The 23,124-nt window shown below is 48.4% G+C and overlaps 1 protein-coding gene across 1 annotated transcript in view; it reads right to left on the reverse strand.

The window, feature by feature from the left end:
* Positions 1-23,124, reverse strand: part of LOC135507548 (GDNF family receptor alpha-4-like) — a 105,447-nt gene that overhangs the window by 13,663 nt on the left and 68,660 nt on the right. Inside the window, exons 4-5 of the mRNA XM_064927054.1 lie at positions 13,903-14,034; positions 5,946-6,133 (exon numbers count right to left, since the gene is read on the reverse strand). Of these exons, the coding sequence (XP_064783126.1) occupies positions 5,946-6,133; positions 13,903-14,034 (320 nt within the window). The remainder of the gene's footprint in view (positions 1-5,945; positions 6,134-13,902; positions 14,035-23,124) is intronic.

A 23,124-nucleotide genomic window follows, 5' to 3' on the forward strand; every position in this document is an offset into this window, starting at 1 on the left:
TCTCTCCTGTTACCTCATCATGGCTGTTACAGCAGGTTCTCCCTGTTACCTCATCATGGCACAGCAGGTTCTCTCTGTTACCTCATCATGGCTGTTACAGCAGGTTCTCTCCTGTTACCTCATCATGGCTGTTACAGCAGGTTCTTAGGCAGGTTCTCCTGTTACCTCATCATGGCTGTTACAGCAGGTTCTCTCCTGTTACCTCATCATGGCTGTTATCTCCTGTTAGCAGGTTACCTCTCCTCCTTACCTCATCATGGCTGTTACAGCAGGTTCTCTCCTGTTACCTCATCATGGCTGTTACAGCAGGTTCTCTCCTGTTACCTCATCATCGCTGTTACAGCAGGTTCTCTCCTGTTACCTCATCATGGCTGTTACAGCAGGTTCTCTCCTGTTACCTCATCATGGCTGTTACAGCAGGTTCTCTCATGTTACCTCATCATGGCTGTTACAGCAGGTTCTCTACTGTTACCTCATCATGGCTGTTACAGCAGGTTCCCTCCTGTTACCTCATCATGGCTGTTACAGCAGTTTCTCCTGTTACCTCATCATGGCTGTTACAGCATGTTCTCTCCTGTTACCTCATCATCGCTGTTACAGCAGGTTCTCTCCTGTTACCTCATCATGGCTGTTACAGCAGGTTCTCTCCTGTTACCTCATCATGGCTGTTACAGCAGGTTCTCTCCTGTTACCTCATCATGGCTGTTACAGCAGGTTCTCTCCTGTTACCTCATCATGGCTGTTACAGCAGGTTCTCTCCTGTTACCTCATCATGGCTGTTACAGCAGGTTCTCTCCTGTTACCTCATCATGGCTGTTACAGCAGGTTCTCTCCTGTTACCTCATCATGGCTGTTACAGCAGGTTCTCTCCTGTTACCTCATCATGGCTGTTACAGCAGGTTCTCTCCTGTTACCTCATCATGGCTGTTACAGCAGGTTCTCTCCTGTTACCTCATCATGGCTGTTACAGCAGGTTCTCTCCTTTTACCTCATCATTGTTGTTAACAGGTTCTCTCCTGTTACCTCATCATGGCTGTTACAGCAGGTTCTCTCCTGTTACCTCATCATGGCTGTTACAGCAGGTTCTCTCCTGTTACCTCATCATGGCTGTTACAGCAGGTTCTCTCCTGTTACCTCATCATGGCTGTTACAGCAGGTTCTCTCCTGTTACCTCATCATGGCTGTTATAGCAGGTTCTCTCCTGTTACCTCATCATGGCTGTTACAGCAGGTTCTCTCCTGTTACCTCATCATGGCTGTTACAGCAGGTTCTCTCCTGTTACCTCATCATGGCTGTTACAGCAGGTTCTCTCCTGTTACCTCATCATGGCTGTTACAGCAGGTTCTCTCCTGTTACCTCATCATGGCTGTTACAGCAGGTTCTCTCCTGTTACCTCATCATGGCTGTTACAGCAGGTTCTCTCCTGTTACCTCATCATGGCTGTTACAGCAGGTTCTCTCCTGTTACCTCATCATGGCTGTTACAGCAGGTTCTCTCCTGTTACCTCATCATGGCTGTTACAGCAGGTTCTCTCCTGTTACCTCATCATGGCTGTTACATCATGGCTGTTAGCAGGTTCTCTCCTGTTACCTCATCATGGCTGTTACAGCAGGTTCTCTCCTGTTACCTCATCATGGCTTCTCTCCTGTTACCTCATCATGGCTGTTACAGCAGGTTCTCTGTTACCATCATGGCTGTTACAGCAGGTTCTCTCCTGTTACCTCATCATGGCTGTTACAGCAGGTTCTCTCCTGTTACCTCATCATGGCTGTTACAGCAGGTTCTCTCCTGTTACCTCATCATGGCTGTTACAGCAGGTTCTCTCCTGTTACCTCATCATGGCTGTTACAGCAGGTTCTCTCCTGTTACCTCATCATGGCTGTTACAGCAGGTTCTCTCCTGTTACCTCATCATGGCTGTTACAGCAGGTTCTCTCCTGTTACCTCATCATGGCTGTTACAGCAGGTTCTCTCCTGTTACCTCATCATGGCTGTTACAGCAGGTTCTCTCCTGTTACCTCATGGCTGTTATAGCAGGTTATCTCCTGTTACCTCATCGTGGCTGTTACAGCAGGTTCTCTCCTATTACCTCATCATGGCTGTTTACGCAGGTTCTCTCCTCTTACCTCATGGCTGTTACAGCAGGTTCTCTCCTGTTACCTCATCATGGCTGTTACAGCAGGTTCTCTCCTGTTACCTCATCATGGCTGTTACAGCAGGTTCTCTCCTGTTACCTCATCATGGCTGTTACAGCAGGTTCTCTCCTGTTACCTCATCATGGCTGTTACAGCAGGTTCTCTCCTGTTACCTCATCATGGCTGTTACAGCAGGTTCTCTCCTGTTCCTCATCATGGTTGTTACCTCATCATGGCTGTTATAGCAGGTTATCTCCTGTTACCTGTTACCTCATCATGGCTGTTACAGCAGGTTCTCTCCTGTTACCTCATCATGGCTGTTACAGCAGGTTCTCTCCTGTTACCTCATCATGGCTGTTACAGCAGGTTCTCTCCTGTTACCTCATCATGGCTGTTACAGCTCTCCTGTTAGGTTCTCTCCTGTTACCTCATCATGGCTGTTACAGCAGGTTCTCTCCTCATTACCTCATCATGGCTGTTACAGCAGGTTCTCTCCTGTTACCTCATCATGGCTGTTACAGCAGGTTCTCTCCTGTTACCTCATCATGGCTGTTACAGCAGGTTCTCTCCTGTTACCTCATCATGGCTGTTACAGCAGGTTCTCTCCTGTTACCTCATCATGGCTGTTAGAGCAGGTTCCCTCCTGTTACCTCATCATGGCTGTTACAGCAGGTTCTCTCCTGTTACCTCATCTGGGTTCTCTCCTGTTACCTCATCATGGCTGTTACAGGGTTCTCTCCTGTTACCTCATCATGGCTGTTACAGCAGGTTCTCTCCTGTTACCTCATCATGGCTGTTACAGCAGGTTCTCTCCTGTTACCTCATCAAGGCTGTTACAGTAGGTTCTCTCCTGTTACCTCATCATAGCTGTTACAGCAGTTTCTCTCCTGTTACCTCATCATGGCTGTTACAGCAGGTTCTCTACTCTTACCTCATGGCTGTTATAGCAGGTTCTCTCCTGTTACCTCATCATGGGTGTTACAGCAGGTTCTCTCCTGTTACCTCATGGCTGTTACAGCAGGTTCTCTCCTGTTACCTCATCATGGCTGTTACAGCAGGTTCTCTCCTGTTACCTCATCATGGCTGTTACAGCAGGTTCTCTCCTGTTACCTCATCATGGCTGTTACCTCATCATGCTGTTACAGGTTCTCTCCTGTTACCTCATCATGGCTGTTACAGCAGGTTCTCTCCTGTTACCTCATCATGGCTGTTACAGCAGGTTCTCTCCTGTTACCTCATCATGGCTGTTACAGCAGGTTCTCTCCTGTTACCTCATCATGGCTGTTACAGCAGGTTCTCTCCTGTTACCTCATGGCTGTTATCCTGTTACCTCATCATGGCTGTTACAGCAGGTTCTCTCCTGTTACCTCATCATGGCTGTTACAGCAGGTTCTCTCCTGTTACCTGTTACAGGTTCTCATCATCATGGCTGTTACAGCAGGTTCTCTCCTGTTACCTCATCATGGCTTCTCTCCTGTTACCTCATCATGGCTGTTACAGCAGGTTCTCTCCTGTTACCTCATCATGGCTGTTACAGCAGGTTCTCTCCTGTTACCTCATCATGTTACCTCATCATGGGCTGTTACAGCAGGTTCTCTCCTGTTACCTCATCATGGCTGTTACAGCAGGTTCTCTCCTGTTACCTCATCATGGCTGTTACAGCAGGTTCTCTCCTGTTACCTCATCATGGCTGTTACAGCAGGTTCTCTCCTGTTACCTCATCATGGCTGTTACAGCAGGTTCTCTCCTGTTACCTCATCATGGCTGTTACAGCAGGTTCTCTCCTGTTACCTCATCATGGCTGTTACAGCAGGTTCTCTCCTGTTACCTCATCATGGCTGTTACAGCAGGTTCTCTCTCATCATGTTTACCTCATCATGGCTGTTACAGCAGGTTCTCTCCTGTTACCTCATCATGGCTGTTACAGCAGGTTCTCTCCTGTTACCTCATCATGGCTGTTACAGCAGGTTCTCTCCTGTTACCTCATCATGTTACCTCATCATGGCTGTTACAGCAGGTTCTCTCCTGTTACCTCATCATGGCTGTTACAGCAGGTTCTCTCCTGTTACCTCATCATGGCTGTTACAGCAGGTTCTCTCCTGTTACCTCATCATGGCTGTTACAGCAGGTTCTCTCCTGTTACCTCATCATGGCTGTTACAGCAGGTTCTCTCCTGTTACCTCATCATGGCTGTTACAGCAGGTTCTCTCCTGTTACCTCATCATGGCTGTTAGCAGCAGGTTTCTCTCCTGTTACCTCATCATGGCTGTTACAGCAGGTTCTCTGTTACCTCATCATGGCTGTTACAGCAGGTTACCTCATCATCATGGCTGTTACAGCAGGTTCTCTCCTGTTACCTCATCAGGTTCTGTTACCTCATCATGGTTCAGCAGGTCTCCTGTTACCTCATCATGGCTGTTACAGCAGGTTCTCTCCTGTTACCTCATCATGGCTGTTACAGCAGGTTCTCTCCTGTTACCTCATCATGGTTGTTACAGCAGGTTCTCTTGTTACCTCATCATGGCTGTTACAGCAGGTTCTCTCCTGTTACCTCATCATGGCTGTTACAGCAGGTTCTCTCCTCATGGCTGTTACAGGTTATCTCATCATGGGCTGTTACAGCAGGTTCTCTCCTGGCTTTACCAGGTCACCTCATCATGGCTGTTACAGCAGGTTCTCTCCTGTTACCTCATCATGGCTGTTACAGCAGGTTCTCTCCTGTTACCTCATCATGGCTGTTACAGCAGGTTCTCTCCTGTTACCTCATCATGGCTGTTATAGCAGGTTATCTCCTGTTACCTCATCATGGCTGTTACAGCAGGTTCCCTCCTGTTACCTCATCATGGCTGTTACAGCAGGTTCTCTCCTGTTACCTCATCATGGCTGTTAGAGCAGGTTCCCTCCTGTTACCTCATCATGGCTGTTAGCAGGTTCTCTCCTGTTCTCTCCTGTTACCTCACCATGGCTGTTATAGCAGCAGGTTATCTCCCTGTTACCTCATCATGTGGCTGTTACAGCAGGTTCTCTCCTGTTACCTCTCCTGTTACCTCTCCTGTTACCTCATCGTGGCTGTTACAGCAGGTTCTCTCCTGTTACCTCATCATGGTTGTTAGCAGGTTCTCTCCTGTTACCTCATCATGGCTGTTACAGCAGGTTCTCTCCTGTTACCTCATCATGGCTGTTACAGCAGGTTCTCTCCTGTTACCTCATCATGGCTGTTACAGCAGGTTCTCTCCTGTTACCTCATCATGGCTGTTACAGCAGGTTCTCTCCTGTTACCTCATCATGGCTGTTAGAGCAGGTTCCCTCCTCTTACCTCATCATGGCTGTTAGCAAGTTCTCTCCTGTTAACTCATCATGGCTGTTACAGCAGGTTCTCTCCTGTTACCTCATCGTGGCTGTTACAGCAGGTTCTCTCCTGTTACCTCATCATGGCTGTTACAGCAGGTTCTCTCCTGTTACCTCATCATGGCTGTTACAGCAGGTTCTCTCCTGTTACCTCATCATGGCTGTTACAGCAGGTTCTCTCCTGTTACCTCATCATGGTTGTTAGCAGGTTCTCTCCTGTTACCTCATCATGGCTGTTACAGCAGGTTCTCTACTGTTACCTCATGGCTGTTACAGCAGGTTCTCTACTGTTACCTCATCATGGCTGTTATAGCAGGTTATCTCCTGTTACCTCATCATGGCTGTTATAGCAGGTTCTCTCCTGTTACCTCATCATGGCTGTTACAGCAGGTTCTCTCCTGTTACCTCATCATGGAACACACATTAGGGCTGTTTTCCAAATGACACCCTATGCACTACTTACCTGAGCGGGCATCTGTGCTCCCAAGACGTTAAGTTCGGTTTCCATGGTGATGCCAGAGACGGTGGTTGCCAGGTGCTGGATGTGGTTGTTGAGGGTAGTGTGAGCCGGGCCGGGCATGTCTGGTTGGCTTGCTGCTCCTGCGGAGAACTGCGTGTCTGTCCCATTCCCAAACGCTAGCATGGCTCTCCCTGTTCAGAATGACAGAGGACAGTCAAGTGAGGGAGGGAGGGAGGGAGGGAGGGAGGGAGGAGGGAGGTAGGTAGGTAGTTGGGTAGGTCGGTAGGTAGTTGGGTAGGTAGGTAAGTAGGTATTTGGGAAGGTAGGTAGGTAGGTGGGTGTGTGGGTAGGTAGGTAGGTAGGTAGGTAGGTGTGTGTGTGTGTGTGTGTGTGTGTGTGTGTGTGTGTGTGTGTGTGTGTGTGTGTGTGTGTGGGCTCTAGTCCATGGGTCTCCAACATTTTCCAGCATGAGAGCTACTAAAAAAATGAAACATGTCACAAGCTACTCATTTAGTCTTGAGGAGAGTTTACAGTAAAAGAACATCGTGTTTGAGGAGAGTTAGTTACAGTTACAGCACAGTTATGAACTTGAAAATGTATTTATAAACCAACTCGGCACACTTGGTCAGTCTTGAACAGTAACTGAATGGTTCATTGGATTTTCTTTGTATTATCTTTTACCAGATCTAATGTGTTATATTCTCCAATATTAATTCTACATTTCCACAAACTTCAAAGTGTTTCCTTTCAAATGGTATCAAGAATATGCATATCCTTGCTTTAGGTCCTGAGCTACAGGCAGTTAGATTTGGTTAGAGGTGGATTCTATAAATCACAATCAGAATAGTCAATGGCAATGCTTAAATCACATCAGAAGACCATTTTTTGAGGTAAAAAAAAATGTATAACACATTTAGATTTTTGACTGTAATTCCCCTTTCATTGTGCATCTAGCAAGAGAGGAATGTCAGTATTTCTGTGTTTCTGCTATTAGGCCTACTGCTACAGCACATCATGGCAGAGTTGGCAAAATAATCACCACCCAATTGATGCAAATAATTATTATACAGTATAGTTCTGTCAGCCTACTTTGTAGCTAACATTTAATTGAGAAGGTTTTTGGGGAAAGTGTTTCTGTCTACCCACAAGACCGTTATCATTATTATAACAATAATAATTATTCTTATTAGCATTAGCATCACTGTCTGGCTACATAACCCCGCAGGGTCTACAGTCAATCACAGAAGATAACCCGTCGCGGACATCAACGTCTTGCTCCCAGACAAATTAAACAACTTCTTTTCTCGCTTTGAGTACAATACAGTACCACTGACAACGGCCCGCTACCAAAGCCTGTGGGCTCTCCTTCTCCGTGGCCAACGTCATCAAGTTTGCAGACGACACTACAGTGGTAGGCTTGATTACCAACAATGACGAGACGGTCTACAGGGAGGAGGTGAGGGCCCTTGCAGTGTGGTGTCAGGAAAATAACCTCACACTCAATGTCAACAAAACAAAGGAGATGATCGGGGACTTCAGGAAACAGCAGAGGGAACATCCCCCTATCCACATCAACGGGGCAGTAGTGGAGAGGGTGGAAAGTTAAGTTCCTCGGCATACACATCACAGACAAACTGAATTGGTCCACCCACACAGACAGCATCGTGAAGAAAGCGCAGCAGCGCCTCTTCAACCTCAGGAGGCTGAAGAAATTTGGCTTGTCACCAAAAACACTGCCGGGCTGTATCACCGCCTGGTACGGCAACTGCTCCGCCTACAACCTTAAGGCTCTCCAGAGGGTAGTGAGGTCTGCACAACGCATCACCGGGGGCAAACTACCTGCCCTCCAGGACACCTACACCACCCGATGTTACAGGAAGGCCATAAAGATCATCAACGACAACAACCACCCGAGCCACTGCCTGTTCACCCCGCTATCATCCAGAAGGCGAGGTCAGTATAGGTGCATCAAAGCAGGGACCGAGAGACTGAAAAACAGCTTCTATCTCAAGGCCATCAGACTGTTAAACAGCCACAACTAACATTGAGTGGATACTGCCAACAAACTGACTCAACTCCAGCCACTTTAATAATGGAAAAATTGATGCACCTTTTTAAGCCGATAGTGGCCAACCATGGGTGGGATATGTAAATCTACCTGTGGGAGAGCCCTGGCTTAACTATCTACCTGTTGGAGAGCCCTGGCTTAACTATCTACCTGTTGGAGAGCCCTGGCTTAACTATCTACCTGTTGGAGAGCCCTGGCTTAACTAACTTATCTACCTGTTGGAGAGCCCTGGCTTAACTATCTTATCTACCTGTTGGAGAGCCCTGGCTTCAATATCTTAACTAACTTATCTACCTGTTGGAGAGCCCTGGCTTAATTACCTTATCTACCTGTTGGAGAGCCCAGGCTTAACTATCTACCTGTTGGAGAGCCCAGGCTTAACTATCTACCTGTTGGAGAGCCCAGGCTTAACTATCTACCTGTTGGAGAGCCCAGGCTTAACTATGTAATCTACCTGTTGGAGAGCCCAGGCTTAACTATCTAATCTACCTGTTGGAGAGCCCAGGCTTAACTATCTACCTGTTGGAGAGCACTGGCTTAACTATCTACCTGTTGGAGAGCCCTGGCTTAACTATCTTATCTACCTGTTGGAGAGCCCTGGCTTAACTACCCTAACTAACTTAATTACCTGTTGGAGTGCCCTGGCTTAACTAATTTATCTATTTGTTGGAGAGCCCTGGCTGAACTACCTTAACTAACTTATCTACCTGTTGGAGAGCCCTGGCTTAACTACCTTAACTAACGTATCTACCTGTTGGAGAGCCCTGGCTTAACTACCTTAACTAACTTATCTATTTGTTGGAGAGCCCTGGCTTAACTACCTTAAGTTAGTTAAGGTAGTTGGAGGGCCCCAACATGTAGATAAGTTAATTATCTACATTACATTTACATTTAAGTCATTTAGCAGACGCTCTTATCCAGAGCGACTTACAAATTGGTGAATTCACCTTCTGACATCCAGTGGAACAGCCACTTTACAATAGTGCATCTAAATCATTTAAGAGGGGGGGGGTGAGAAGGATTACTTATCCTATCCTAGGTATTCCTTGAAGAGGTGGGGTTTCAGGTGTCTCCGGAAGGTGGTGATTGACTCCGCTGTCCTGGCGTCGTGAGGGAGTTTGTTCCACCATTGGGGGGCCAGAGCAGCGAACAGTTTTGACTGGGCTGAGCGGGAATTGTACTTCCTCAGTGGTAGGGAGGCGAGCAGGCCAGAGGTGGATGAACGCAGTGCCCTTGTTTGGGTGTAGGGCCTGATCAGAGCCTGGAGGTACTGCGGTGCCGTTCCCCTCACAGCTCCGTAGGCAAGCACCATGGTCTTGTAGCGGATGCGAGCTTCAACTGGAAGCCAGTGGAGAGAGCTGAGGAGCGGGGTGACGTGAGAGAACTTGGGAAGGTTGAACACCAGACGGGCTGCGGCGTTCTGGATGAGTTGTAGCGGTTTAATGGCACAGGCAGGGAGCCCAGCCAACAGCGAGTTGCAGTAATCCAGACGGGAGATAACAAGTGCTTGGATTAGGACCTGCGCCGCTTCCTGAGTGAGGCAGGGTCGTACTCTGCGGATGTTGTAGAGCATGAACCTACAGGAACGGGCCACCGCCATGATGTTGGTTGAGAACGACAGGGTGTTGTCCAGGATCACGCCAAGGTTCTTAGCGCTCTGGGAGGAGGACACAATGGAGTTGTCAACCGTGATGGCGAGATCATGGAACGGGCAGTCCTTCGCCGGGAGGAAGAGCAGCTCCGTCTTGCCGAGGTTCAGCTTGAGGTGGTGATCCGTCATCCACACTGATATGTCTGCCAGACATGCAGAGATGCGAACGCCACCTGGTCATCAGAAGGGGGAAAGGAGAAGATTAATTGTGTGTCGTCTGCATAGCAATGATAGGAGAGACCATGTGAGGTTATGACAGAGCCAAGTGACTTGGTGTATAGCGAGAATAGGAGAGGGCCTAGAACAGAGCCCTGGGGACACCAGTGGTGAGAGCGCGTGGCGAGGAGACAGATTCTCGCCACGCCACCTGGTAGGAGCGACCTGTCAGGTAGGACGCAATCCAAGCGTGGGCCGCACCGGAGATGCCCAACTCGGAGAGGGTGGAGAGGAGGATCTGATGGTTCACAGTATCGAAGGCAGCCGATAGGTCTAGAAGGATGAGAGCAGAGGAGAGAGAGTTAGCTTTAGCAGTGCGGAGCGCCTCCGTGATACAGAGAAGAGCAGTCTCAGTTGAATGACTAGTCTTGAAACCTGACTGATTTGGATCAAGAAAGTCATTCTGAGAGAGATAGCGGGAGAGCTGGCCAAGGACGGCACGTTCAAGAGTTTTGGAGAGAAAAGAAAGAAGGGATACTGGTCTGTAGTTGTTGACATCGGAGGGATCGAGTGTAGGTTTTTTCAGAAGGGGTGCAACTCTCGCTCTCTTGAAGACGGAAGGGACGTAGCCAGCGGTCAGGGATGAGTTGATGAGCGAGGTGAGGTAAGGGAGTAGGTCTCCGGAAATGGTCTGGAGAAGAGAGGAGGGGATAGGGTCAAGCGGGCAGGTTGTTGGGCGGCCGGCCGTCACAAGAAGCAAGATTTCATCTGGAGAGAGAGGGGAGAAAGAGGTCAGAGCACAGGGTAGGGCAGTGTGAGCAGAACCAGCGGTGTCGTTCGAGGATCGGATGTCGTCGACCTTCTTTTCAAAATGGTTGACGAAGTCATCTGCAGAGAGGGGGGAGGGGGAGGAGGAGGAGGATTCAGGAGGGAGGTGAAGGTGGCAAAGAGCTTCCTAGGGTTAGAGGCAGATGCTTGGAATTTAGAGTGGTAGAAAGTGGCTTTAGCAGCAGAGACAGAGGAGGAAAATGTAGAGAGGAGGGAGTGAAAGGATGCCAGGTCCGCAGGGAGGCGAGTTTTCCTCCATTTCCGCTCGGCTGCCCGGAGCTCTGTTCTGTGAGCTCGCAATGAGTCGTCCCGAGCCACGGAGCGGGAGGGGAGGACCGAGCCGGCCTGGAGGATAGGGGACATAGAGAGTCAAAGGATGCAGAAAGGGAAGAGAGGAGGGTTGAGGAGGCAGAATCAGGAGATAGGTTGGAGAAGGTATGAGCAGAGGGAAGAGATGATAGGATGGAAGAGGAGAGAGTAGCGGGGGAGAGAGAGCGAAGGTTGGGACGGCGCGATACCATCCGAGTAGGGGCAGTGTGGGAAGTGTTGGATGAGAGCGAGAGGGAAAAGGATACAAGGTAGTGGTCGGAGACTGGGAGGGAAGTTGCAATGAGGTTAGTGGAAGAACAGCATCTAGTAAAGATGAGGTCGAGCGTATTGCCTGCCTTGTGAGTAGGGGGGGAAGGTGAGAGGGTGAGGTCAAAAGAGGAGAGGAGTGGAAAGAAGGAGGCAGAGAGGAATGAGTCAAAGGTAGACGTGGGGAGGTTAAAGTCGCCCAGGACTGTGAGAGGTGAGCCGTCCTCAGGAAAGGAGCTTATCAAGGCATCAAGCTCATTGATGAACTCTCCGAGGGAACCTGGAGGGCGATAAATGATAAGGATGTTAAGCTTGAAAGGGCTGGTAACTGTGACAGCATGGAATTCAAAGGAGGCAATAGACAGATGGGTAAGGGGAGAAAGAGAGAATGACCACTTGGGAGAGATGAGGATCCCGGTGCCACCACCCCGCTGACCAGAAGCTCTCGGGGTGTGCGAGAACACGTGGGCGGACGAAGAGAGAGCAGTAGGAGTAGCAGTGTTATCTGTGGTGATCCATGTTTCCGTCAGTGCCAAGAAGTCGAGGGACTGAAGGGAGGCATAGGCTGAGATGAACTCTGCCTTGTTGGCCGCAGATCGGCAGTTCCAGAGGCTACCGGAGACCTGGAACTCCACGTGGGTCGTGCGCCTGGGACCACCAGATTAGGGTGGCCGCGGCCACGCGGTGTGGAGCGTTTGTATGGTCTGTGCAGAGAGGAGAGAACAGGGATAGATAGACACATAGTTGACAGGCTACAGAAGAGGCTACGCTAATGCAAAGGAGATTGGAATGACAAGTGGACTACACGTCTCGAATGTTCAGAAAGTTAAGCTTACGTAGCAAGAATCTTATTGACTAAAATGATTGAAATGATACAGTACTGCTGGAGTAGGCTAGCTGGCAGTGGCTGCGATGTTGACACTACACTAATCAAGTCGTTCCGTCGAGTGTAATAGTTTCTACAGTGCTGCTATTCGGGGGCTAGCTGGCTAGCTAGCAGTGTTGATTGCGTTACGTTACGACAATAGCTGGCTAGCTAACCTAGAAAATCGCTCTAGACTACACAATTGTCTTAGATACAAAGACGGCTATGTAGCTAGCTAGCTACGATCAAACAAATCAAACCGTTGTACTACATGTTGGAGAGCCCTGGCTTAAATACCTTAACTAACGTATTTACCTGTTGGAGTGGCAGGGTAGTCTAGTGGTTAGAGTGTTGGACTAGTAACCGGAAGGTTGAGAGTTCAAACCCCCGAGCTGACAAATCTGTCGTTCTGCCCCTGAACAGGCAGCTAACCCACTGTTCCCAGGCCGTCATTGAAAATAAGAATTTGTTCTTAACTGACTTGCCTGGTTAAATAAAGGTTAAAAAACTCATTTATCTACCTGTTGGCTTAAATACCTTAACTAACTTATCTACCTGTTGGAGAGCCCTGGCTTAACTACCTTAACTCATGTATCTACCTGTTGGAGAGCCCTGGCTTAAATACCTTAACTCATTTATCTACCTGTTGGAGAGCCCTGGCTTAAATACCTTAACTAACGTATCTACCTGTTGGAGAGCCCTAGCTTAAATACCTTAACTAACGTGTCTACCTGTTGGAGAGTCCTAGCTTAACCACCTTAACTCATTTATCTACCTGTTGGAGACCCCTGGCTTAAATACCTTAACTAACTTATCTATTTGTTGGAGAGCCCTGGCTTAACTACCTTAACTAACTTATCTACATGTTGGAGAGCCCTGGCTTAAATACCTTAACTAACGTATCTACCTGTTGGAGCGGCAGGGTAGCCTAGTGGTTAGAGTGTTGGACTAGTAACCGGAAGGTTGAGAGTTCAAACCCCCGAGCTGACAAATCTGTCGTTCTGCCCCTGAACAGGCAGTTAACCCACTGTTCCCAGGCCGTCATTAAAAATAAGAATTTGTTCTTAACTGACTTGCCTGGTTAAATAAAGGTTAAAAAAAACTAATTTATCTACCTGTTGGCTTAAATACCTTAACTAACTTATCTACCTGTTGGAGAGCCCTGGCTTAACTACCTTAACTCATTTATCTACCTGTTGGAGAGCCCTGGCTTAAATACCTTAACTAACGTATCTACCTGTTGGAGAGCCCTAGCTTAAATACCTTAACTAACGTGTCTACCTGTTGGAGAGTCCTAGCTTAACCACCTTAACTCATTTATCTACCTGTTGGAGAGCCCTGGCTTAAATACCTTAACTAACGTGTCTACCTGTTGGAGAGTCCTAGCTTAACCACCTTAACTCATTTATCTACCTGTTGGAGACCCCTGGCTTAAATACCTTAACTAACTTATCTATTTGTTGGAGAGCCCTGGCTTAACTACCTTAACTAACTTATCTACATGTTGGAGAGCCCTGGCTTAAATACCTTAACTAATTTATCTACATGTTGGAGAGCCCTGGCTTAACTACCTTAACTGATGAGGAATCTCCAGACAGGCAGCTGAACTAACACCAGTATGGTGAGGGGCTGAAACACTTGTCCATAGTGTTAGTGGCGTTATGGCAGACAATGTTGATGGTGTTGTGGTAATTTGACAGTGTTACTACAGTTGGAGTGTTTTGGCGGCAGTGTTACTACAGCTATAGTGTGTTGTTGTTGATTGACAGTGTTTCTACGGTTACTATAGTGCACGTTGACTGGTGCTGTCACTCACTCAGGCAGATGTTGTCATGGAAATATTCCAGGAAGTCATCGCACTGCTCCCTGTTCCCGGAGGCAGAGCACGAACACCACGGACCCACATTAGACGTCGAGTTATCCAGGTAGTTAGGCGTTATCGTACTGCCTGGAGAGAGAGAAGGCGGGAGGGTGAGAGAGAGGCAAGGCGGGAGGCTGAGAGAGAGGCAGGGCGGGAGGGTGAGAGTGAGGCAGGGCGGGAGGGTGAGAGAGAGGCAGGGCGGGAGGGTGAGCGAGAGAAGGCAGGAGGGTGAGAGAGAGGCAGGGGGAGGCTGAGAGAGAGGCAGGGCGGGAGGGTGAGAGAGAGGCAGGGCGGGAGGGTGAGAGAGAGGCAGGGCGGGAGGGTGAGCGCGAGAAGGCGGGAGGGTGAGAGAGAGGCAGGGCGGGAGGGTGAGAGTGAGGCAGGGCGGGAGGGTGAGAGAGAGGCAGGGCGGGAGGGTGAGCGAGAGAAGGCGGGAGGGTGAGAGAGAGGCAGGGCGGGAGGGTGAGAGAGAGGCAGGGCGGGAGGGTGAGAGAGAGGCAGGGCGGGAGGGTGAGAGAGAGGCAGGGCGGGAGGGTGAGCGCGAGAAGGCGGGAGGGTGAGAGAGAGGCAGGGCGGGAGGTTGAGAGAGAGGCAGGGCGGGAGTGTGAGAGAGAGGCAGGGCGGGAGGGTGAGAGAGAGGCAGGGCGGGAGGGTGAGAGAGAGGCAGGGCGGGAGGGTGAGAGAGAGGCAGGGCGGGAGGGTGAGCGAGAGAAGGCGGGAGGGTGAGAGAGAGGCAGGGCGGGAGGTTGAGAGAGAGGCAGGGCGGGAGTGTGAGAGAGAGGCAGGGCGGGAGGGTGAGAGAGAGGCAGGGCGGGAGGGTGAGAGAGAGGCAGGGCGGGAGGGTAAGAGAGAGGCAGGGCGGGAGGGTGAGAGAGAGGCAGGGCGGGAGTGTGAGGGAGAGGCAGGGCGGGAGGGTGAGAGAGAGGCAGGGCGAGAGGGTGAGAGAGAGGCAGGGCGGGAGGGTGAAATGAGAAATGAGACATCTATGCAACATTTAAAATACACAATCAGATGGGGAATCTAATTGTGCAACCTTGTTGGTTGAGGTAGACTGCTCTGACACACATATGTTGTTTGAGGCAGACTGCTCTGACATATGTTGGTTGAGACCAACCGCTCTGACACACATATGTTGTTTGAGGCAGACTGCTCTGACATACAGTGGGGCAAAAAAGTATTTAGTCAGCCACCAATTGTGCAAGTTCTCCCACTTAAAAAGACGAGAGAGGCCTGTAATTTTCATCATAGGTACACTTCAACTATGACAGACAAAATGAGGGAAAAAAATCCAGAAAATCACATTGTAGGATTTTTTATGAATTTATTTGCAAATTATGGTGGAAAATAAGTATTTGGTCAATAACAAAAATAGTTTTTTTTTCAGTGTTCACTATTCGTATTAAAAATCAAGATGAACACTTACCACGCTGCACTTTGGTCCTCTCCTTCATACGACGACCGTTACAACTACTAATAGTCTTAACAAATATAAATGTTCTGTTTCAAAAGAACAATTCCCCGAGCATATTGTTTTCCACAGACTATGAACGGGGAATATTTAATGATAGAAGATGAAAGCCTTGTTGAGTTTTGAGACTAAAGCTTCAGTTGGAGTAGACAGGTGAGCTGTGTTTGTGTGCAGAAACACCCTAACCCACAGTGTCTGTGTGTAGAAACACCCTAACCCACAGTGTCTGTGTGCAGAAACACCCTAACCCACAGTGTCTGTGTGCAGAAACACCCTAACCCACAGTATTTGTTTGTAGGTTGACTGGTTTTCTGGGCTTTGTCCCAAATAGCACCCTATCACCTATATAGTGTACTTAGGCCAAATAGGGTGCCATTTGGGATGAAACCCTGGAAAATGTGTTGTATTTTCTCTCTGTTGAATGGGGGAATGTTTGGAGACAGAGCCTTGCAGCTATCTAGATGATTCTTCAAATGTACCTCCATCCAATTCTCTCTGGCCCCTAAGCACCTAACAGCAAGTATCTCTGTCTACTGTTAGTTGAGATGTATTTTCTCCCGGTCTCTTTCTCCATCTTGCTTTTAACAGTTGAGGGCTGATGAATACCCTGCATTTGGTTTAACTAGGGCTCTCCAACAGGTAGATAAGATAGTTGAGCCAGGGCTCTCCAACAGGTAGATAGGATAGTTAAGCCAGGGCTCTCCAACAGGTAGATACGATAGTTAAGCCAGGGCTCTCCAACAGGTAGATACGATAGTTAAGCCAGGGCTCTCCAACAGGTAGATAGGATAGTTAAGCCAGGGCTCTCCAACAGGTAGATAGGATAGTTAAGCCAGGGCTCTCCAACAGGTAGATACGATAGTTAAGGCAGGCCTCTCCAACAGGTAGATAGGATAGTTAAGCCAGGGCTCTCCAACAGGTAGATACGATAGTTAAGCCAGGGCTCTCCAACAGGTAGATAGGATAGTTAAGCCAGGGCTCTCCAACAGGTAGATAGGATAGTTAAGCCAGGGCTCTCCAACAGGTAGATACGATAGTTAAGCCAGGGCTCTCCAACAGGTTGATAGGATAGTTAAGCCAGGGCTCTCCAACAGGTAGATACGATAGTTAAGCCAGGGCTCTCCAACAGGTAGATAGGATAGTTAAGCCAGGGCTCTCCAACAGGTAGATAAGTTAGTTAAGCCAGGGCTGTCCAACAGGTAGATAAGTTAGTTAAGCCAGGGCTCTCCAACATGTAGATAAGTTAGTTAAGCCAGGGCTCTCCAAAAGGTAGATACGATAGTTAAGCCTGGGCTCTCCAACAGGTAGATAGAATAGTTAAGCCAGGGCTCTCCAACAGGTAGATAAGTTAGTTAAGCCAGGGCTCTACAACAGGTAGACAAGTTAGTTAAGCCAGGGCTCTCCAAAAGGTAGATAAGAAAGTTAAGCCTGGGCTCTCCAACAGGTAGATAGGATAGTTAAGCCAGGGCTCTCCAACAGGTAGATAAGTTAGTTAAGCCAGGGCTCTCCAACAGGTAGATAGGATAGTTAAGCTCTCCAACAGGGATACGATAGTTAAGCCAGGGCTCTCCAACAGGTAGATAGGATAGTTAAGCCTGGGCTCTCCAACAGGTAGATAGTTAAGCCAGGGCTCTCCAACAGGTAGATACGATAGTTAAGCCAGGGCTCTCCAACAGGTAGATAAGTTAGTTAAGCCAGGGCTCTCCAACAGGTAGATAAGATAGTTAAGCCAGGGCTCTCCAACAGGTAGATAGGATAGTTAAGCCAGGGCTCTCCAACAGGTTAGGATAGTTGAGCCAGGGCTCTCCAACAGGTAGATACAATAGTTAAGCCAGGGCTCTCCAACAGGTAGATACGAGAGTTAAGCCAGGGCTCTCCAACAGCTAGATAGGATAGTTAAGCCAGGGCTCTCCAACAGGTAGATACGATAGTTAAGCCAGGGCTCTCCAAAGGTAGATTGTTAAGCCAGGTAGATAGATAGTTAAGCCAGGGCTCTCCAACAGGTAGATAAGTTAGTTATCTCCAACAGGTTAGGATAGTTAAGCCAGGGCTCTCCAACAGGTAGATAGTTAAGCCAGGGCTCTCCAACAGGTAGATAGGATAGTTAAGCCAGGGCTCTCCAAAAGGTAGTTAGTTAAGCCAGGGCTCTCCAACAGGTAGATAAGTTAGTGCCAAGGTAGATAGGATAGTTAAGCCAGGGCTCTCCAACAGGTAGATAGGATAGTTAAGCCAGGGCTCTCCAACAGGTAGATAGGATGTTAGTTAGTTAGGGCCAAAGGGCTCTCTCTCCAACAGGTAGATAGGATAGTTAAGCCAGGGCTCTCCAACAGGTAGATAAGATGGTTAAGCAACAGGTAGATAGGATAGTTAAGCCAGGGCTCTCCAACAGGTAGATACGATAGTTAAGCCAGGGCTCTCCAACAGGTAGATAGGATAGTTAAGCAGGGCTCTCCAACAGGGCTCTCTCCAACAGGTAGATAGATAGTTAAGCCAGGGCTCTCCAACAGGTAGATAGGATAGTTAAGCCAGGGCTCTCCAACAGGTAGATACGATAGTTAAGCCAGGGCTCTCCAACAGGTAGATAGGATACTTAAGCCAGGGCTCTCCAACAGGTAGATAAGTTAGTTAAGCCAGGGCTCTCCAACAGGTAGATAAGTTAGTTAAGCCATAACATGTTAAGTTAGTTAAGCCAGGGCTCTCCAACAGGTAGATAGATAGTTAAGCCTTCCAACAGGTTCAGATAGAATAGTTAAGCCAGGGCTCCAGGGCTTCTCCAACAGGTAGATAAGTTAGTTAAGCTCCAACAGGTAGATTAAGCCAGGGCTCTCCAAAGGTAGATAAGAAAGTTAAGCCAGGGCTCTCCAACAGGTAGATAGGATAGTTAAGCCAGGGCTCTCCAACAGGTAGATAAGTTAGTTAAGCCAGGGCTCTCCAACAGTAGATAAGTTAGTTAAGCCAGGGCTCTCCAACAGGTAGATAAGTAGTTAAGCCAGGGCTCTCCAACAGGTAGATACGATAGTTAAGCCAGGGCTCTCCAACAGGTAGATAAGTTAGTTAAGCCAGGGCTCTCCAACAGGTAGATAAGTTAGTTAAGCCAGGGCTCTCCAACAGGTAGATAGGATAGTTAAGCCAGGGCTCTCCAACAGGTAGATAGGCCAGGGCTCTCCAACAGGTTAGGATAGTTAAGCAGAAGGGCTCTCCAACAGGTAGATAATAGTTAAGCCAGGGCTCTCCAACAGGTAGATAATAGTTAAGCCAGGGCTCTCCAACAGGTAGATAGGATAGTTAAGCCAGGGCTCTCCAACAGGTAGATATAGTTAAGCCAGGGCTCTCCAACAGGTAGATAAGTTAGTTAAGCCAGGGCTCTCCAACAGGTAGATAAGTTAGTTAAGCCAGGGCTCTCCAGGTAGATAAGATAGTTAAGCTGGGCTCTCCAACAGGTAGATAGGATAGTTAAGCCAGGGCTCTCCAACAGGTAGATAGGATAGTTAAGCCAGGGCTCTCCAACAGGTAGATGGATAGTTAAGCCAGGGCTCTCCAACAGGTAGATAGCATAGTTAAGCCAGGGCTCTCCAACAGGTAGATACGAGAGTTAAGCCAGGGCTCTCCAACAGGTAGATAAGATAGTTAAGCCAGGGCTCTCCAACAGGTAGATAAGTTAGTTAAGCCAGGGCTCTCCAACAGGTAGATAGGTTTAAGCCAGGGCTCTCCAACAGGTAGATAAGTTAAGCCAGGGCTCTCCAAAAGGTAGATTGTTAAGCCTGGGCTCTCCAACAGGTAGATAGGATAGTTAAGCCAGGGCTCTCCAACAGGTAGATAAGTTAGTTAAGCCAGGGCTCTCCAACAGGTAGATAGGATAGTTAAGCCAGGGCTCTCCAACAGGTAGATAGTTAAGCCAGGGCTCTCCAACAGGTAGATAGGATAGTTAAGCCAGGGCTCTCCAACAGGTAGATAGTTATAGTTAAGCCAGGGCTCTCCAACAGGTAGATAGGATAGTTAAGCCAGGGCTCTCCAACAGGTAGATAGGATAGTTAAGCCAGGGCTCTCCAACAGGTCCAACAGGTAAGAGGGCTCTCCAACAGGTAGAGGATAGTTAAGGGCTCTCCAACAGGGCTCTCCAACAGGTAGATACGATAGTTAAGCCAGGGCTCTCCAACAGGTAGATAAGTTATAGTTAAGCCAGGGCTCTCCAACAGGTAGATACGATAGTTAAGCCAGGGCTCTCCAACAGGTAGATAGGATAGTTAAGCCAGGGCTCTCCAACAGGTAGATAGGATAGTTAAGCCAGGGCTCTCCAACAGGTAGATAGGATAGTTAAGCCAGGGCTCTCCAACAGGTAGATAGGATAGTTAAGCCAGGGCTCTCCAACAGGTAGATAAGTTAGTTAAGCCAGGGCTCTCCAACAGGTAGTTAAGCCAGGGCTCTCCAACAGGTTAAGATAACAGTTAGTTAAGCCAGGGCTCTCCAACAGGTAGATAGGATAGTTAAGCCAGGGCTCTCCAACAGGTAGATAGTTAAGCCAGGGCTCTCCAGTTAAGTTAAACCAGGGCTCTCCAACAGGTAGATAACAGGTAGTAGTTAGTTAAGCCAGGGCTCTCCAACAGGTAGATAAGTTAGTTAAGCCAGGGCTCTCCAACATGTAGATAAGTTAGTTAAGCCAGGGCTCTCCAACAGGTAGATAGGATAGTTAAGCCAGGGCTCTCCAAAAGGTAGATACGATAGTTAAGCCAGGGCTCTCCAACAGGTAGATAAGTAGTTAAAGCCAGGGCTCTCCAACAGGTAGATAGGATAGTTAAGCCAGGGCTCTCCAACAGGGCTCTCCAACAGATAAGATAGTTAAGCCAGGGCTCTCCAACAGGTAGATAAGCCAGGGCTCTCCAACAGGTAGATAAGATAGTTAAGCCAGGGCTCTCCAACAGGTAGATAAGATAGTTAAGCCAGGGCTCTCCAACAGGTAGATAGGATAGTTAAGCCAGGGCTCTCCAACAGGTAGATAGGATAGTTAGCCAGGGCTCTCCAACAGGATACAATAGTTAAGCCAGGGCTCTCCAACAGGTAGTTAAGCCAGGGCTCTCCAACAGGATAGGATAGTTAAGCCAGGGCTCTCCAACAGGTAGATACGATAGTTAAGCCAGGGCTCTCCAACAGGTAGATAAGTTAGTTAAGCCAGGGCTCTCCAACAGGTAGATAGGATAGTTAAGCCAGGGCTCTCCAAAAGGTAGATTGTTAAGCCTCTCTCCAACAGGTAGATACGATAGTTAAGCCAGGGCTCTCCAACAGGTAGATAAGTTAGTTAAGCCAGGGCTCTCCAACAGGTAGATAGTTAAGCCTGGGCTCTCCAACTGTTAGATAGGATAGTTAAACCAGGGCTCTCCAACAGGTAGATACGATAGTTAAGCCAGGGCTCTCCAACGGGTAGATACGATAGTTAAGCCAGGGCTCTCCAACAGGTAGATAGGATAGTTAAGCCAGGGCTCTCCAACAAGTAGATAAGATGGTTAAGCCAGGGCTCTCCAACAGGTAGATAGTTAAGCCAGGGCTCTCCAACAGGTAGATAGGATAGTTAAGCCAGGGCTCTCCAAAAGGTAGATACGATAGTTCAGCCTGGGCTCTCCAACAGGTAGATGCGATAGTTAAGCCAGGGCTCTCCAACAGGTAGATAGATAGTTAAGCCAGGGCTCTCCAACAGGTAGATAGGATAGTTAAGCCAGGGCTCTCCAACAGGTAGATACGATAGTTAAGCCAGGGCTCTCCAACAGGTAGATAGGATAGTTAAGCCAGGGCTCTCCAACAGGTAGATAGGATAGTTAAGCCAGGGCTCTCCAACAGGTAGATACGATAGTTAAGCCAGGGCTCTCCAACAGGTAGATAAGTTAGTTAAGCCAGGGCTCTCCAACAGGTAGATAAGTTAGTTAAGCCAGGGCTCTCCAACAGGTAGATAAGTTAGTTAAGCCAGGGCTCTCCAACAGGTAGATAAGTTAGTTAAGCCAGGGCTCTCCAACAGGTAGATAGGATAGTTAAGCCAGGGCTTTCCAACAGGTAGATAGGATAGTTAAGCCAGGGCTCTCCAACAGGTAGATAGGATAGTTAAGCCAGAGCTCTCCAACAGGTAGATAGTTAAGCCAGGGCTCTCCAACAGGTAGATAGGATAGTTAAACCAGGGCTCTCCAACAGGAAGATAGGATAGTTAAGCCAGGGCTCTCCAACAGGTAGTTAAGTTAGTTAAGCCAGGGCTCTCCAACAGGTAGATAAGTTAGTTAAGCCAGGGCTCTCCAACAGGTAGATAGGATAGTTAAGCCAGGGCTCTCCAACAGGTAGATAAGTTAGTTAAGCCAGGGCTCTCCAACAGGTAGATAGGATAGTTAAGCCAGGGCTCTCCAACAGGTAGATAGTTAAGCCAGGGCTCTCCAACAGGTAGATAGGATAGTTAAGTCAGGGCTCTCCAAAAGGAAGATAGGATAGTTAAGCCAGGGTCTCCAACAGGTAGACACGATAGTTAAGCCAGGGCTCTCCAACAGGTAGATACGATAGTTAAGCCAGGGCTCTCCAACAGGTAGATAAGTTAGTTAACCCAGGGCTCTCCAACAGGTAGATAAGTTAGTTAAGCCAGGGCTCTCCAACAGGTAGATAAGATAGTTAAGCCAGGGCTCTCCAACAGGTAGATAGGATCGTTAAGCCAGGGCTCTCCAACAGGTAGATAGGATAGTTGAGCCAGGGCTCTCCAACAGGTAGATACAATAGTTAAGCCAGGGCTCTCCAACAGGTAGATACGAGAGTTAAGCCAGGGCTCTCCAACAGCTAGATAGGATAGTTAAGCCAGGGCTCTCCAACAGGTAGATACGATAGTTAAGCCAGGGCTCTCCAACAGGTAGATAAGTTAGTTAAGCCAGGGCTCTCCAACAGGTAGATAGGATAGTTAAGCCAGGGCTCTCCAAAAGGTAGATTGTTAAGCCTGGGCTCTCCAACAGGTAGATACGATAGTTAAGCCAGGGCTCTCCAACAGGTAGATAAGTTAGTTAAGCCAGGGCTCTCCAACAGGTAGATAGGATAGTTAAGCCAGGGCTCTCCAACAGGTAGATAGTTAAGCCTGGGCTCTCCAACAGGTAGATAGGATAGTTAAGCCAGGGCTCTCCAAAAGGTAGATACGATAGTTAAGCCTGGGCTCTCCAACAGGTAGATGGAATAGTTAAGTCAGGGCTCTCCAACAGGTAGATACGATAGTTAAGCCAGGGCTCTCCAACAGGTAGATAGGATAGTTAAGCCAGGGCTCTCCAACAGGTAGATACGATAGTTAAGCCAGGGCTCTCCAACAGGTAGATAAGTTAGTTAAGCCAGGGCTCTCCAACAGGTAGATACGTTAGTTAAACCAGGGCTCTCCAACAGGAAGATAGGATAGTTAAGCCAGGGCTCTCCAACAGGTAGATAAGTTAGTTAAGCCAGGGCTCTCCAACAGGTAGATAAGTTAGTTAAGCCAGGGCTCTCCAACAGGTAGATAAATTAGTTAAGCCAAGGCTCTCCAACAGGTAGATAAGTTAGTTAAGCCAGGGCTCTCCAACAGGTAGATAGGATAGTTAAGCCAGGGCTCTCCAACAGGTAGATAGGATAGTTAAGCCAGGGCTCTCAAACAGGTAGATAGTTAAGCCTGGGCTCTCCAACTGTTAGATAGGATAGTTAAACCAGGGCTCTCCAACAGGTAGATACGATAGTTA

This window comes from Oncorhynchus masou, chromosome 21 (genome assembly GCF_036934945.1).
Source record: "Oncorhynchus masou masou isolate Uvic2021 chromosome 21, UVic_Omas_1.1, whole genome shotgun sequence".
NCBI classification, from domain to species: Eukaryota; Metazoa; Chordata; class Actinopteri; order Salmoniformes; family Salmonidae; genus Oncorhynchus; species Oncorhynchus masou.